Genomic DNA, 18510 nt, shown 5'->3' on the forward strand with positions numbered 1-18510 from the left:
CATAGTGATTTTTATGTATTAACATAAAAAATAAATCTCAAAAATACATGAGTAGTCTTACATAATTTTTACAATTCCATTTAGTTTTGTAGCATAAGTGGGAATTAAATGGGAGGAGGTGTAGGTTTACTAGTATATTTCTATTTTGTAGGAAAGAGAACCATGGCTCCAAGAAGTTAGGTCTGCACTACATTCAAAGCACTGCAGCCAGATCTTTCCAGGACCCCTCTTGCTTCACCTAGATCAACCTCTGAAAGGTAATTTCAGGTTCAAACAAAGAGCAGAAATGGGAAAATTGTGAATTGATAGAGATCCCATTTTCCACATCTCACTCGAGCAACGTGAATGCTAACACAGTCTGGCTGTGGAATTTTAGGAAAGAAAGTATAATGAGAAGGCTGTTGTAGTTTCCACCACATATTCATCTTTACAAGTAAATGATGCCCTTGGCCACAGACCTGAATTCTTCCCACTCATTAACATCTCAGAAACATGGGAGGTCAAGTGTTATTTAAGAAGAGAATTAATATCTGGCACTTGTTAATAGTGAACTGTTTACAAAGCCCTTTGACACTTAATTCTCATCATAAACCTGAGAAATGACCTGGGCATTTTACAGGTAAGGGGAATGAATCTCAAAAACACTCCCTTGCCTTATATTGCACAGAGAATTAATGACAGAATGGAGTTTATCTGCCTTCTGATATGGAATATTTTTCATGACCCCAGTGAATTCCTCATTCAAAATTCTTGAAAGTGGGAGGAACTAAAGCAGAAACTCTGAGCAGGCTGGGAGTCAATGAGAATCCATCCATCTTAATTCATGTGCCCACTGGATATCCCTCTGTATGTCAGGCACTGTGGGAGCCTTCTGCAACTATTATCTTGGTGAACCCTGTAAGCAACTCTACATTATAGGGACTATTATCATGCCCATTTTGCAGATGAAGAGAAAGAAAGCTTGGAAACATAACTTGCTCCAAGGTTACAAGAATAATAAGTGTTCATAGAGCCCTTTAGCCAATCTAAGACTTCCTACTATACTGCCCTGCCTCTGTGGTATAACAGGCCCATTTCCTTAGGAAATAATATCCAGGGTAGGAGAATCCCCAGGCTATGAGGGCAACAGCTCCTTATCCTGGAGCTAAAAATAACAACTGAAGCTCTTCTACCCATTGTTACCAACTCCTCCCCACAAAATAAAAGAAAAAGTAGCTGGGATCCTGTCATTCCCCTGCTTAATAGAATTCAAAGTTTTAGCATAGCCTATAATACTCTAACTGATCTGCCTTGCCCACCTCTTCAGCTTCATTTTGTACCATCTTCCTCACCTACAACCACTAACAGGAAGGGTGTCAACAGCAATTTGCAGGGGATAATATGGGAGCCATTGCTAGGAAAATGCAATCTGGCTCAGAAAAGCAACACTAGGGGTACCTAGGTATCTCAGTCGGTTAAGCATCTGCCTTCATGATTTCAGGGTCCTGAGATGGAGCCCTCATCAGGCTCCCTACTCAGCGGAGAGCCTGCTTCTCCCTCTGCCTGCCACTCCCCCTGCTTGTGTGCTCTGTCAAATAAATAGAATCATTTAAAAAAGGCACACATGCACCCCAATGTTCGTAGCAGTATATATTTTTAATCTTGTTAACATATAACATATTAGTTGCTTCAGGGGTACAACTCTGTGAATCGTCAGTCTTACACAATTCACAGCACTCACCATAGCACATACCCTCCCCAATGTCCATAACCCAGCCACCCTATTCCTCCCTCCTACCCCCAGAAACCCTCAGTTTGTTTTCTGAGATTAAGAGTCTCTTATGGTTTGTCTCTCTCCCCCTCCCATCTTGAAACAAGATGAAACAAAATGAAACATTTTTTCCCTCCCTTCCCCTCATGACCCCCTGCCCTGCCTCTCAAATTTCTCATATCAGAGAGATCATATGATAATTGTCTTTCTCTGATTGCCTTACTTCACCTAGCATAATACCCTCTAGTTCCATCCACGTCATTTCATAGCAGCATTGTTTATGATAGCTGAATTACGGAAGCAGCTGAAGTGTCTATTGACTGATGAATGCAGAAAGAAGATGTGATATACATGTATGCAATGGGATTGCATATTATTCATATTATATTATTAATACTAATATTATTTTTGCATATTATTCAGCCATAAAAAAGAATGAAATCTTGCCATCTGCAACAACATGGATGGAGCTAGAGAGTATAATGCTAAACAAAATAAATAAGTCAACTAGAGAAAGACAAATAGCATACAATATCACTCATATGTAGAATTTAGGAAAGAAAACAAATGAGCAAAAGAAAAAAAAAGAGAGACAAGGTAGGAGACTCTTAACTATAGAGAACAAACTGACGGTTACCAGAGAGGAGGTGGGTGAGGGGATGAGTTAAATACACAATGGGGATTAAGGAGTACACTTGTGATGAGCACCAGGTGATGTATGGAAGTGTTGAATCATATTGTACACCTGAAACTAATATAATAACCCTGTACAGAGAACTTGGTGATGGTGGGAATCCATCACCTGGATTCAGCCTTGGTGGGGAAAATGTCTAAAGGAGGCATTGAGGATTTGAGTGCAGCTTTATGTAAAAACACAATGATGAACTGTGACATTAAATAAACTGTTTTCACTAAAATGAGTTAATCCAGTGACCTGGCCTGTAAAAATGGTTTCCAAAAACTTTTTTCAATTCTAATGTTTTATTTGCCCTTAAGATAAAAGATGAGGGGGATAGAGGAAGTAAAAGGAGGACCTCTGAGAGGAAACCGGAGAATTAAATTTCCTGGCAAGAAAAGACTGATAAATGTGACCATATTGTCTCAGGCTACACCACCACAACTCCTGCCACCATTCCTCGTAATTCTCAAATCCTCCCTTACTACAGTGAGCTTAAACACACCTTCATTTATTCCTTTATCTCTTCTCTGAAGCCATCATTGAAACTGACAGAAGGTATTAGAATCGTACCGAGTGCTGTGAACCACATTAAAGACATATCTAACTTGCATACGGAGAATAAGGATGACATTTAGAACACAAAATGGCAGCCATAAAATACCACAACGAGACCACATGAAGGAGTATCTCTCCTTCTCAAGCTTTGCATGAAATGTTTTTATTCTTTTACAGTATCTGAGAGGAGGGATGGAGAGCCTTCTGTCCATGAGAAATGGACAGGTGAGGGTTTGGAAAGGTGGAGATATGTGCCTACAGATAGGTGCCTACCCACTCCTCTGGCCAGGGTTCCTGAGGAAAGGCTCAAGGGGCAAGACTGACTTAAAGCTAACAGCATAGCATACACAATCAGCAACTATTAAGATTAAGATTCTGAAACAACAGGTCATATTTCTCTACTGAAAGTTATTTGCAAACTCAGTTCCTTTCATCTGCTTCACCACAGAGTAGACACAGAGTCTGAGCTTGGAGTGACTGTCCCTTGGAGATTTTCTAATTTTCTAATTTCTAATTTCTAACTTGCATCAATGTAAACAAACAAAATCTCTGTGAACATGGGTTTTGCTTCCCCCTCAGTGTCTATAGCTTTATGTTTCCAAGATTAAAAAAAATAGATGTAGACAGCAAGGAATGGAAGTCTTGGAATGGAAAAAACTAGGGACATGTACACACACTGAGAAGTCAGAAGGAACTTCAGCTTTGTAAGGCAGTCTATCTCTCAGTGAGCTTCACCTATACCTCCTAAATCAGAACCTCTAGGGCTTGAGCTCTACATTCCCATAAGCTCTCCAAGGGATTCTCAAGCACACAAAGGTCTGAGAATTACCAGATAGCTTCTGCTGGCTAAATTTGGATTAGTGGTGTCTATCCCACACCCAACTCAGTCAGAAAAGCAATCACTTGCTCTGGCAAATGCATTTGGAGAATTCTCCTAATTAATGAGTCTTGAATAGAGCATAGGAGGAACAGTGGCAGATGCTAACACCCTGCTGCCCTATAAGAAGGTTCACAAAGGTCACAAGCTTTCCTCATGCCCTTCAGGTTACTCTCCCAACTTTCAGGACACCAGAATGGGGTTATTTCTGCAATCCCCATCTTGTCCACTAACCGCCAAGTTGAAGTTTGCTGATCCCTATAAAAGATCCTCAAATCTGATCTGGAGCAACAACTGTTATCTCTCCATTAATTCAAAATTTCCTATCCATAAGTCCATCTCTGTCACAATTCCCCAAAGTCTTCTGGAAGTGGTTGTGGAAATGGGTATAGCAAAATATAGGCACATAGTCCAGAAATCAGAACACCAAGACTCTAATACTACCCAAGAAACCCTGAGAGGCTTGGCTTCCCATCCCAAATGAGGAGGGGTCTGCAGCAATTTCTAAAAATCCTTCCTGCTCCACTGCCCTAAAATTTCTAAGAAAAAAGCCAGAGTCACCTCCTGGGAAACCTGGGTATTCTGCCTCCTCCAGACAACATATAGAAGACAACTTATGGGGTGCCTGAGTGGCTCAGTCATTAAGTGTCTGCCTCCGGCTCAGGCCATGATCTCGAGGTTCTGGGTCAAGCCCCACATTGCTCTCCTTGCTCAGCAGGGAGACTGCTCCTCCCTTTCCACCCTGCTTGTGCTCTCTCTATCTCTGTCACTATCTCTGTCTCTTTTCTCTCTCAAATAAGTAAATAAAGATCTTTAAAAAAAAAGAAGAAGAAGAAGGCAACCATACCTTTTCACTGCACACCTCTGCTAGCAGTGATTTAGGACAGAAAAGTCAGAGGCAACATAGCAGACAACCTGAAAACTACCTCCAAAAAGTAAGGAAGGAACCAAATTGCGAATACTGTTTGTTATGGGCCTGGCTCTATCTAGTGCATTTTGAGATTATGTCAAGCTGGTTATTGCTATGTTGGTGTGTTCTACTTACAGCCATCTTGTGTTCTGACACCACATGAGCATTTACTGCTACTACATTTCTACTGAGCACATACTGTGTATGAGGCTCTGTGAATGTTGTATAATAAATTACTATTTTTTAAAGACTTTATTTATTTGAGAGAGCATGAGCAGGGGGAGACATGGAGGAAAGGGAGAAGTGACTCCCCACTGAACAGGGAACCCAATGCAAGACTTGATCCCAGCACCCTGGGATCATGACCTGAGCTAAAGGTGAATGCCACCCAGGGCCCCCCCCCCTTTTTTTTTCCTTGGTGGGCAGCAAAGCAGTTTCTTGAGCAACAGTAAAGTGATAGGACAAAGCTCCCAAAGAGGGAGGGGGACCTGAGAGTATTGCCTGAGTATTTCATAATAAATTATTTTAATGACAACCTGATACTTTCAGAGAGTCTAGAAGAAAAATATTAAATCCAATATTTTATTGAAACAAAAGTAGAATCAAAGTTAAAATATACTTGATAATTTTATAAGTCATAATAAGATGTGGAATATCTATCTCCATATCTGTGTTCTGAGATGGCACTCTATCAATACCTAGAGATACACATGTAAAGAGTTAATCAAGGTTCATGACCCTGTCCATTCAAATTACTGGGATCTCATACTTCCTTTGCACCTCACTTTCTCCCACTCCTGCAAATACCAACAACAACAGAGCTGAATTTTAAAATAGAAGAGAAGGTAATAAAGCTTATGGAAGAAAATAAATAAAACAAATGTTTAGTTTGAGGAAAGATTTTTAAAATAATACTCCAAAATTGCATATCTTAATAAACATTTCATAGTAAAACAAAATGTTTTTGGACAATACGTGATATCATAAACAAAGTAAAAACAAAACAACAACAACAACAAAAACAAGTTATAAACTAGAAAAGGATATTTGTAATGGAATCTAGAATAAAGAATTGCTATAAATCAATTAAGAGACAACCCAAAAGGCAAAAAGAGCATATGAAAGTCTAAATGACCAGTACACATGAAAACTCATTAGTCATTAAAGAAATGTAAATTAAGACCACAAAAATATATGGTACAGCTATTGAATTAGCAAACAAAACAAAACACTGCTAATCCAAGCATTTGCATAGTAGGTTCATACTTTGATGGCTGGAGTGAACAGGTAGGTTAAAAGACAAAGAATTTTGTTTGTCTTGTATACCTTTGTGTGGAGAAACTATCTCCCCAGGTTACATAGAATACATATGTGCTTTCAGGTAGGCAAGGGATTAGAAGTATGCTATCAGAAGTATGCTATTAGAAGTATGCTATCAGTAGTCTAGGAAGCCAACACATTAAAGTGGTCTTAGATTCGTCATGTCTTGGGGGTGCCTAAAGGAAGCAAAAATTAAATCTGAAGAAATGTATCCTTAATACAGACCTCACAAGAGTCCCACAGATAATAGCTTTCAAACATGAACTTAAAATTCAAAATTATAAAACACAGGAGGAAACACAACACCATGAATAAGAACTAGTAAAAATAATAAATTGCATATTTATACCCCTCAAGAATATCAGAGAAAGAATTTGGGGGTTATATAACTTAATAATTGTGCTTAAAATGTTAAAGTAATAAAAGATGGACTAAAAAAAATTAGAAAGGGACACAGTACTATCCAAAAAGATCAGGCATATTTTGAAATTAAAAAAAAAAAAGAATAACTAGGATTGAATAAAATAGTGAAAATTTAAAACTTGGCAGTCATGTTAAAATAGCAGATTAGATCCAGATGAAGAGAGAATTGCTTAGCTGAGAGAGATATATGAAAACCATTCCCAGAAAGCAGCACAGAGAGATAAAGAAGTGGAAAATAGGAAAAAGAAGTTAAGAAAGGTATAGAATGAAAAGACCCTATTTACTATGTAATAGGAGTTCCAGAAAAAAATAACAAGGAAGAACTAATATACAAAGAGACAAATGGCCAAAATTTTTCCAGACCTGCAAGATAATAATACTCAGACTGAGGAACTGTGATCAATCCCCAAACAGAGTAAATATGTATCTACTTTGATATTATAATAAATATATAAAATGCCAGAGGCACCTTGGGGGCTCAGTCAGTTGAGCAGCGAACTCTTGATTTTGACACAGGTCATGATCTCAGGGCCCGGTGTCTGGCTCCATGCTTGGTAGGAGTCAGCATGAGGTTCTCTACCTCAGCACCACACACCCCCATTCCCCTGGCTCGCATGCTGCCTCTTTCTCTCGCTAAAATACGTGAATAGGTTTTACTAAAAATAAATAAAAATAAAAATAAATATAGAATGCCAAAGAAAAACAACTTACCCATAAAAAATGAGAGATTTACAGAAAATTCTCAATAGCAACAAGAGAAGTCAGAAATCAGTATGTTATCTCCAAAGTCTGAGAAAAAATAACTGTCAACTTAAGATTTTATGTTACTAAATGATTATTCAAGAATAAAGATGAAATAAAAATACATTTTCATCCAAATAAAAGCTGAAAGCATTTGCCACTACATATCCCCACTAAAGACATTTCTTCAGGGTGTCCCCGAAGAAGAAAAATTATCCTAGAAGGAAGGTATGAAGAGGAATAATTAAAGAATTGATCAACATGAGAATAAATGGCCAAAATAACATAATAAAACTAGATTATCTGGATAAAATTATATTGTTAAAGGGGTTGGAGGATACATGGACATTCATAATTTTCTTCTATATTCCTTTCATGGTACTAAAATATTTTGTAGCAATTTTTTTAATAGTTCCAGGTAAAGGTCCTGTGAGTGGAAAGAGTTTGACCTACTTATAGAAGTGAAAAATGCCAATGTATCTGGGACACAGTGAGGAGAAGTGATAAAAAATGAAGCTAGAGAGGTAAGCAGAAGTCAAATCACAAAGGCCTCAGATACCATGTTAAGGATTTGTCATAGCCAATAGGAAGCCATTAAAAGAATCCAAACAAATGATTTAAACAATATAAATTAAATGTTAAAAAGATAATTCTGCCTGCTGTATTTAAGAGGTCATGTTAAGTATCAAGACCCAAACATATACCATTGTATATCTCACTGGTCCTGATTTGTCCACTGGTCCTGATTTATTCAACTTCTGAGATTATCAAAGGCAAAATTCTCTCCAGCACATCTGGTAACATTCAGAGATAACTACTCTGTATTGTACCATATTAGATTCATTGTATGACCCAATAAGAACCCCTATGCAATGATATCATTTTTCCCATTTTCCCCCCATTCAATGAGATCATTTTTATTCAAATTACAGCACAGAATCCTTAGTGGTGTTGGGTCCGTTATCAAAGGAACGAGACTGAGACCAAGTTACGCAAAGCCTTAATCTATGCCAAGCATTAGAAGTTAGACTGACTGGCCAGGGAAATGAGGCTGAGACAAAGTGAAAGCTATGTAAAGCTTTATTCTATGCCAAGCATTAGAAGTCAGACTGACGGGCCAGGGCCGCCTCCGGAGAGAGCGATGCCCCTTGGTCTTACAAACTAGTTTTTATAGGGCACAATCGCAGACATCTGCATATGTGGCTTTGGCTGATTGGATGTCTCCTACCTGTGTGTTTTAGTAACGGTTACCTGGAACCGATACTAGTAACTGTTGAGGCATTTATTAAACAACAAAATGGCCTTATTTTGGGTATGTGTTTTAGTAATAGTTACCTGGAACAAATATAAACAAAATGGCCTTGTTTTAGGTGTGTGTTTTAGTAACAGTTCCCTGGAACTGATATCAATAACTGTTGAGGCATTTATTAAACAACAAAATGTCTACCTAGGCAACATGGAGTCACTATGGCTAAGTAGGCCCAGGCGGGCTCTAGGGGGTTAACATGTTTTAATGTGGAATCGACCCCAACAGTGGAAAAGAAGATTGTTGCTACATGCTGGAGTATTATTGAATGCAGGGAGAAATGCAAAGGTTTCAAGAAGAAGCAGGTGGTTCTAAAGATGACTCATGGAGGATAAGGAGACTATAAGACAACAAAAAGGCAGGACTGGGTATTCCAGATGAGGGGGATATGGAATATTTTTCACAAAATTGCATAAGAATCAGCATGTTCTGGGGAACCTGGGTGGCTTAGCACATTGAACGCCTGACTCTTGATTTCCATTCCAGTCATAATCTCAGAATGATCCAGCACCCCCCCCATTCTCAGTGGGGAGTCTGTTTGAGATTCTCTTCATCTACTTCTGCCCCTCCCTTTGTCTCAGGTGCACATACTCAATCTCTCTCTCAAATAAAATCTTTAAAAAAAAGGAATCAGCATGTTTCATGGGAATATTGGGTTTTTTTTTTCATTTATTTATTTTCAGCATAACAGTATCATTATTTTTTTCACCACACCCAGTGCTCCATGCAATCTGTGCCCTCTATAATACCCACCACCTGGTACCCCGACCTCCCACCCCCCCACCACTTCAAACCCCTCAGATTGTTTTTCAGAGTCCATAGTCTCTCATGATTCACCTCCCCTTCCAATTTACCCCAACCCCTCTCTCTAACTCCCCATGTCCTCCATGCTTTCTGTTGTGCTCCACAAATAAGTGAAACCATATGATAATTGACTCTCTCTGCTTGACTTATTTCACTCAGCAGAATCTCTTCCAGTCCCGTCCATGTTGCTACAAAAGTTGGGTATTCGTCCTTTCTGATGGAGGCATAATACTCCATAGAGTATATGGACCACATCTTCCTTATCCATTCATCCGTTGAAGGGCATCTTGGTTCTTTCCACAGTTTGGTGACCATGGCCATTGCTGCTATAAACATTGGGGTACAGATGGCCCTTCTTTTCACTACATCTGTATCTGTGGGGTAAATACCCAGGAGTGCAATGGCAGGGTCATAGGGAAGTTCTATTTTTAATTTCTTGAGGAATCTCCACACTGTTCTCCAAAGAGGCTTCACCAACTTGCATTCCCACCAACAGTGTAAGAAGGTTCCCCTTTCTCCACATCCCCTCCAACACATGTTGTTTCCTGTCTTGTTAATTTTGGCAATTCTAACTGGTGTAAGGTGATATCTCAATGTAGTTTTAATTTGAATCTCCCTGATGGCTAGTGATGACGAACATTTTTTCATGTGTCTGATAGACATTTGTATGTCTTTATTGGAGAAGTGTCCGTCCATATCTTCTGCCCTTTTTTGATATGATTGTCTGTTTTGTGTGTGTTGAGTTTGAGGAGTTCATTATAGATCCTGGACATCAACAAAAATAAAACTGGGGGCATCATGTTACCTGATTTCAAGCTTTACTACAAAGCTGTGATCACCAAGACAGCATGATACTGGTATAAAAACAGACACATAGACCAGTGGAACAGAGTAGAGAGCCCAGATATGGACCCTCAACTCTATGGTCAAATAATCTTTGACAAAACAGGAAAAAATATACAGTGGAGAAAAGACAGTCTCTTCAATAAATGGTGCTGGGAAAACTGGGCAGCTATATGTAGAAGAATGAAACTCGACCATCCTCTTACACTGTACACAAAGATAAACTCAAAATGGATAAAAGACCTCAATGTGGACAGAAATCCATCAGAATCCTAGAGGAGAACATAGGCAGTAATCTCTTCAGCCACAGCAACTTCTTTCAAGATATGTCTCCAAAGGCAAAGGAAACAAAAGCGAAGATGAACTTTTGGGACTGCATCAAAATCAAAAGCTTCTGCACAGCAAAGGAAACAGTCAAGAAAACAAAGAGGCAACCCACGGAATGGGAGAAGATATTTGCAAATGGGAATATTGGTTTGATCAGTACTTTAAATTCCATTATAGAATAGTAGTAGAAACCATTGGATGAATAGCATGTGGAGAGATTAAGAAATTAATATGTTCTCCTGAGGTATAAACATTTTAAGCAGGGATGAGCTTTTGAACATATTTTTATTTTTTTTAATGTAGAGGGAAAATAAGGAATATATTGCAGACTTTTATTCTTAACCTCTTCAAGCATCCTGCCATCCTTAGGTGCTTCCTTTACAACATACCTGCCACATTCCTACCAGATTACTGCAGCCCTTGCTCATACAACCTCACCAGCATTCTACTGCTTAAAGCGTAAAGTCCAAACTCCTTAGTACAACGTTTAGGACTCTCCAAAATTCGACCCCAACATACCTCTCCAAAAAATTTACTTTAAGGAAATTAATGCTCCCACCAAATGGCCGAAAAATAAGTCCTGAGGAGGCCACTGTATCCCACCTACTTTCCATTGTTTATGCCATTCTTTCTCTCCAGAATGCTGGATTTTCTGTTTACTAGTTAGTCCTATCCAGGTTTTAAGGTCTAAAGCAGACCCCTATGTCCTCTAGGAAGGCTTTTTATACCACTGTAGGATCACACTGACATCATCTCCCGGAATTCAGTAATTGTTTTTGTTTCTAACCCTCCTCTGGTACTGAACACAAGCTACCCTACCAGAAGTTACCGTTTTAGATAGAGGGTTACATACCTCTTAAGCAGGAACAAGTTAGTTTATAAAATTCTTACCATCCCCAACTGCTCCCAGCAGTGCCTTGTACACCATTATGCTCAACAACTATTAAACATGACCAGGCCTTAATTTGAAATCATAAACGGACTCTCCCCACCGGTAGCTTTTGATAAGTTCTCCAGGAAGGTTACTATTAACCACACCCTCAAACGCCTAGCACACCGGTTTAGGCTTCTGGCCCTGACACACTAAGGGAAGATGGATTACTTCAGTATAAAAGACTGTCAACAACAGTCAACAACAACGTAAGTAATGATATGAGAAATCTGGATTTCAATGCAGTAAGAGTGCTAAAGTGGTGGGCTTTTAGTAAAGATTTTTAAGTAAAAAGGTTTCCAACTTGTGGTGTCCTTTCTCAGAACAAAGCCGCCCAAACCAAAACCACAAACAGCCATCCCAGCACCTGGAAAGACGCCCCAGCAAAGCAAGCTGAGGAGGCGGGGTTTCATCACTTTGATTGGCTATCTGGAGACGCCTGCCTCTGATGATTGGTTAGCTGCCGCGAAGGACGCCGGGACTGGCACGTGGTACCGGTCTTCGGAGCCAAAAGGGGACAGAGATGGCGGCGGAAGCTTCTACAGCTCGATTCACGTTGTCTTCTTATCAACAGATGGGGAGGAAGAGTCGGCCCTGGGGTACTGCTGAGATTCAGTGTACTCAGTGTGGAAGAAGGGTGTCCAGAGTTTCTGGTGAGGACATTGGGGTGGTCCCCTTATGGCCCTGCTCTGCCTTGGCCACGGGCCCTTCCAGGGCTCCACCCCAATCAGGCCGCTGGGTGCGGAGACCTGAAAGCGAGGCCCACCCGGAAGTCTGAAAGCCAAGTGAGCTGCCAATGTAGGGGGGGTGGGGAGGCGGGGCGGTGGGGAATGAGGGGCGACTGTTCAGTTGCCGCAGCAATATGGACCAGGAAAACTGTCTCCGGGCCCACCCTCAGGGCAGCTAAGAAATCCTCTGTGGTCGGTTGTTAGTGGTTCCATGCCTCTCCAGAGCTTTCCCACCCTGCATCTCCGTCTCCCCTTTTTTCACTGATTCTGTTAGGGGATAGTGTGTGAGCTCTCTTAAGCACTATTTCGAAAACTTCCCCAGGTTCACAAGTTCGTGGAAGAGTAGATGTAAAAATTTAGCCCATGGTGTCATGATCTAGAAGTAATGAAATTTAATTTTCCTGTGTAGTTTTTTTGTAGGAGTAACAGGTAGACCACTTTAAAATTCTCCTGGATTAAAAAACAGGTGTTTGGGATTGGGAGGGAGGCATTATTGCTCAGTTTGGCTTAAGGCATTGTTTGGGAGAAGATTTGTTCCTGTTGTGAAAAATACACTGTACTCCTATTGATCTGATTTAGAATCTACTCAAGTGAAGACACATTCAATTACTTTAATTTAAAATGCCTTAGAGTGCTGTCTCTGACGGAGAGGAGTTGTTGAATTTCGAACTGTGGCTGCTGAAAATGAAGTCTTATTACCAACCCCATGACTGTTTATACTTTCAAAGTGAAAGTCGTTAATTTTCTCAGTCCTCCAAGATGGACTCTGTTTAAGGGACATGGACCTTTGTAGAGAAAGTTGGTTTTATTTTAGGGTGGAGAGGCAAACTTCTTCAACTCTGTTTTGTTTTTAATCACTGCTGTTACATAGAAAACCTCCAGTGTTTGAAAGAAATAAGTTGTTTGCAACAGGACCTTTTAAAATCACTCGTTCTTCCATATGTTTGTATTGCAATGCCCAGAAATACTCCAGATGGTGTTTACTGCGTATAAAATTGTGAAAGTGCTTTGTAAGCTGTGATGCAAAACAAATTAGACTTGAACAATATCAGAAAATTTATAAAGATAGAACAGTTAAACAAATTTTATTTCTTTGGTAGTATCTCTGGAATTTGAATAGAACTTTAAATTTAACTTGGTCATAAGCAAGTTTCATATATTTCACTTGGCTTGAAAACTAAAGAGTTTTTTAGTCAAAAGAATATAATTCTTATCAGCAAGAACACTAATTTTTTTGCCAATAAAAGATGACTGATTTAATCTAATAGTTTTCCTTTTTTCTTGCAAAGTGTTTTTAAAATGACAACTTTTCCAGTTACATAGCTAAAACAAATATGTTTATTATGATAAATGTCAAATTCTGTTTAGAGCATTAAAATCTTGATATTAGGTTTTCACTCAAGATTATGGTATTTCCCCTCATAAACTCTGGGTTTGTGAGAATGATCTTTATGTGGGTCATATGGGTGTAACAATAGTAGCATCTGGTTTCTGTCCTTGCCATTATCTTAGATCATTGTAAGAGATGGGTATTTCCAGTGTCTCATCTGCCCTCCTTACTCCCTTCACAGGGTTGGAAATATAAGTTAGTAGAGGCAATAGTATCAAGTAGAAAGAATATTGGACTTGGAAACAGAACTCGGCTGGAGTCTAGATTATACCATTTACTTAGCCAGATCACCAAAATATTTACCGTATTCTAAGTTGAATATAACCTTCCCAAGTCTGCTTAGCTGTGATATTTACAAAGATCAAATAAAGTATGTCAGAATATTTTGTATCATTATAAGATATGGCAAATTCAAAGATTATAGGTACCAAAAACTATCTAAATTAGTACAAACTAATACTGCCTGGTTTTTGATCTGGAGTTTTTTTTTTTTTTTTTCCTGACTTAATGTAGTTTCTCCTGAATTTTGTTTAGTAATTCCTACATTTTGAATGAAGTTTGGTATCTTTTCTTGTAAATGAGCATCCTCTTTAACTTTCCCCTCTGATTAATGCATCATTCAATCCATTCAATTCAGTTCATTCAATGCTAACAAATTGCTAAAAGTTTAACAGAATTTCATCAATAGGTCACCACCATGAACTACAATGTGGACATGCTTTTTGTGAACTGTGCTTGTTAATAACTGAAGAATACAGCACAATTATATGCCCTGATTGTGAGGTAAGTTTTATCATCTTTCATCTTTAATACATTACAACCTAATGTTAAAGGTTAAGATGTTACAGAAAACATACTTCTAGTTGGAACCTAAAAACTTGCATTTTTGCTGCTGACTCTTAAAGAAGCTTAACAAAAGATAAAGCCTTTCCGAGTCATTTTATAATTGTTCAGAGTGATCAAAAAGAATACAGAGTTAAAGTTCTGTATTAATCAGCCTACATATTTTTTGACTCTTTGGAGACTTCTGTGGAAAATTGCCTTTTTCTTTATTTTTATTTAAGTATATTCCTTTCAAATTCCTGCCCTTCTTTACCACACCAATACCACGCAATCAAATTTTGCACTCCCCTGGCCCTCAATCTTTGTGTGTCATCAAATCTACATTTGTAGAGATGCCATAGTTTAAAAAAGAGGAGCAAAATAGTGGCCTCAAGTTAACTTCAGAGACATTAAAAAAAATAGTCACACTATAGACCCATGATAATGAGAACAAATCAGGATTTCAAGTAAAATTTAATGAACATCTTTGCATTTGCTACAAATACAAATGTATTCAATTTATATAGTATGTCCCTAGAAAATTGTCTTAATCTCTAAATTGTTAATGTTCCCCTTGAGATAACCAGATACTAAGGGTTTGTTTGTATCCACTGGGTCAATGAGGAAAAACAATACAGAGACAGGAGACCTGGAATGCAGTCCTAGTTCTATCACACTAAGCCTGAATTTCCTTATTTGTGAGATGGAAATAATACAGGCTTTTCTTTGGATTATAAGAGTCAAATTTGATTATATAGAAGTTTTCTATAGGCTTCAAAACCATTAAAATAACTGTTATAATCGACCCGTGATTATTTAAGTGTGGATTAATTGGCTTGTGGGTTAAACATGGTGAAAATACATACATTTATATAAATTTGTGAAGGTTTTAATTAGAGCAGAAACATTTACATATTAAAAATGTCTATTTAGGAATTACATACTTTACAAATATTGATCTTTATTGTGAAAGCTATCCTTCTCCTGTTTGTTTTTTTTTGTTTGTTTGGTTGGTTTTTGTTTTTGGTTTTTTTTTGGTCAGTGGGCTCCTCACATGTCGTTTGACTACATAGTTAAAGCAAAGGGGAGCCTTGTTCCTTTGGTTGTAATGGAGGATCCCTGACTAATTCATTCTTGTGATGGGTAAAGAATAAGGAAAGGGGAATAAGCAGGCAGATGGAACTGTCTCTGCTTCTACTCATCCTGTTCTAATATTCAAAAAAACAGGCAAATTTATTAGAACAGTAACTTTTCCCTTTTTTGGCAAATGATTTCATGTTCAATGGCCTTAAATCATTATACTTCTATTAATTTGTAAACATATATAAATGTTTATGGTATGTTTACAAATATTGGTTTTGGTTTTAGGTTTGTGATAAATCTATTTTATATCATTTTGACTAGGTCTGACTTTGGAAGATCTGTGATTTTTCTTATCCTTCCCTCCTGTCTCCCATTTTCCTTGTGCTGTTAGCCCAGGGAATTGACAAAGGACTGTAATTGGATTCTTCAGATGGAATAAAGCTGGTCACTACTTTTTAAAAAAATTGTATTTATTTGCGAGCGAGAGATGGAGAAAGCACGAGTGGATGTGGGGAGGAAGAAGCATCCTCCCTGCTGATCAGGGAGCTCCACTGATGCAGGGCTTGATACCAGGACCCCTGGGATCATGACTTGAGCCCAAAGGAGATGGTTAACCAACTGAACCACCCATGTGCCCCGGCTGATCACTTAAGGGAGTCCCTTCAAGAAACCTTTCTGAAATTGTTACCACTCTTTTATTAGTTTTCAAAATTTGGGATTTTTGCTGATATCTACTATTTATTTGGAAAAAGAAGGAAGAATCTAAATTAGAATGAATTTATAGAATATTTCAGTATTGTAGATTATTATTTTTGTATTATGTGCTCTTTTCTAAAAAGTAAGATTTAGGGGCTCCTGGGTGGCTCAGTATGTTAAGCCTCTATCTTTGGTACAGGTTATGATCCCAGGGCCTTGGGATTAAGACCTGCATCAGGCTACCTGCTCAATCGGGAGCCTGCTTCATCCTCTCTTTCTCCCTGCTGCTCCCCTGTTTGTGCTCTCTCGAATAAATAAACTCTTAAAAAAAAAAAAAAGAGAGGGCGCCTGGGTGGCTCAGTGGGTTAGGCCGCTGCCTTCGGCTCAGGTCATGATCTCAGGCTCCTGGGATCGAGTCCCGCATCGGGCTCTCTGCTTGGCAGGGAGCCTGCTTCCTTCTCTTTCTCTCTCTGCCTGCCTCTCTGTCTACTGTGATCTCTCTCTGTCAAATAAATAAATAGAATCTTTAAAAAAAAAAAAAAGAAAGAAAGAAAGTAAGATATAAATACCTATATTCACATTAGGCTTGTATTTATAATTTATCTTTAATTTTGAAGACCTACATAATGCAGTCCGTTTCAAATTTAAAACTAAATTGATTCCACTCAGGATAATGGATATACTTTTGTTCTTACTTCTGAGTTTGGGTGAATATGGATTTTTCTTTTTATTTTTCATAGTTGTATAGCTTTTGATAACATCTGTTCTGTGCTTTTGATTGATATTAATTGTTAATAATAACCATTCTACATTTTGCACAGCAAGATGGCCGATTTTGTTCAGAGGATTATACTTAGGTATCATCCCAGAAATACTGTATTGATTTCTTGGACCTGAGTCCAAAAATATACTATATGAAGAGATAAGGATAAGTTATCTAATCAAGGCTTTGGCTTGAGGTCTCAGGTCATGAGACCTTCGGCTCAGGTCATGATCTTGGGGTCCTGGGATCGAGTCCTGCATCAGGCTCTCTGCTCAGCAGGGGGCCTGCTTCCCTTCCTCTCTCTGCCTACTTGTGATCTCTCTCTGTCAAATAAATAAATAAAATCTTTAAAAAAAAATCCCATGTGGATTGGAAATGTTAATAATATGCAAATTAAAAATGTAAACTAGAAGAAATATAATTGTATTTTCTTAGGTGGGGAGGCCTTGTTAAACATATCACTAAAATGAGGAACCATAAAATACTGGCTAAATTTACCACACCTTTTCATTTATAGTTAACAAAAACAAACCAAAAAACCGACCAGAAATAAAACTTAGATGACAAGCTGTGGGGGTGGGAAGAGAACCTCTATTTTGTAAATTACATGTTAATCTTTATACAATTTTAACTGAAATATTTTAAGTCAATTGTATTTAATACTTTCTTAAATTATCTGAAAGAGGTTTTCTGTATTAAATCTGTTCATAGTAACATTCATCTCTTACTATGAAATGTGAAACCAAAGGGGGATAAATGAGTCGGCATATAGAAATTAAGGATTTAGCTCCCAATTTTGGGGGGTAGCATTCTTTTTTTGGGGGGGTAGCATTCTTAAAAATAGCATTTTGGTCAGTGTTATGGTCAAAAGGAACACTTTTCCCCTAAATATCTAATAAAACTTGGATATCTTTAGTATGTTATACCTAAAACCTCGTCAGAATATCCTCCCCCCCAACCAAAAAAGTATATGTAAGTGGGAGGCTGTAACATTTAGATGTCTGCTTTATTTTTCTTAGCAACATTAATGTTAACTTATTTTCATGAGAGTCTCCTACAGTTACTTTTTAAAAAGTTTTATGTGTGCAAATTTAAATTAAATCAATAGGTAGTACTATGTAGAAGGAAAGATGCATTTTAACTCAAAATTGAGTTCACATTTAATAATAGCTAATGGATATGCCTAATGTATAGATCTTAGCTTAGTTTTTAAATATTGGCTAATATCCTACAATTACTTTTAATGGCTTCATAATAAACCATTATACATTAATTTTTTCTTTTTATTAAGATTTTGTTTGAGCGAGAGGGACTACAAGCTAAGGGGAGAGGGAGAAGCAGCTTCCCACTGAGCAGGGAGCCTGACGCAGGGCTATATCCCAGCACTCCAGGATCATGACCTGAGCCCAAGGCAGATGCTTAACCAACTGAACCACCCAGGCATCACTTTAAGCACTATAATTTTTTTTTAAGATTTTATTTATTTATTTGACAGAGAGAGACAGGGAGAGAGGCAACACAAGCAGGAGCAGTGGGACAGGGAGAAACAGGCTTCCCTCTGA

At 38.3% G+C, this 18510-nt stretch overlaps 1 protein-coding gene across 1 annotated transcript in view; it reads left to right on the forward strand.

Annotated features, from left to right (window-relative positions):
* The first annotated feature begins 11974 nt into the window (after positions 1-11974).
* The window catches only part of RNF17 (ring finger protein 17), a 174596-nt gene continuing 168060 nt past the window's right edge, over positions 11975-18510 (forward strand). Inside the window, exons 1-2 of the mRNA XM_004778233.3 lie at positions 11975-12119; positions 14273-14367. Of these exons, the coding sequence (XP_004778290.1) occupies positions 11990-12119; positions 14273-14367 (225 nt within the window). The 5' untranslated portion in view covers positions 11975-11989. The remainder of the gene's footprint in view (positions 12120-14272; positions 14368-18510) is intronic.

Source organism: Mustela putorius, unplaced genomic scaffold (genome assembly GCF_011764305.1).
Source record: "Mustela putorius furo isolate JIRA1106 unplaced genomic scaffold, ASM1176430v1.1 tig00004035_pilon_pilon_pilon, whole genome shotgun sequence".
NCBI classification, from domain to species: domain Eukaryota; kingdom Metazoa; phylum Chordata; class Mammalia; order Carnivora; family Mustelidae; genus Mustela; species Mustela putorius.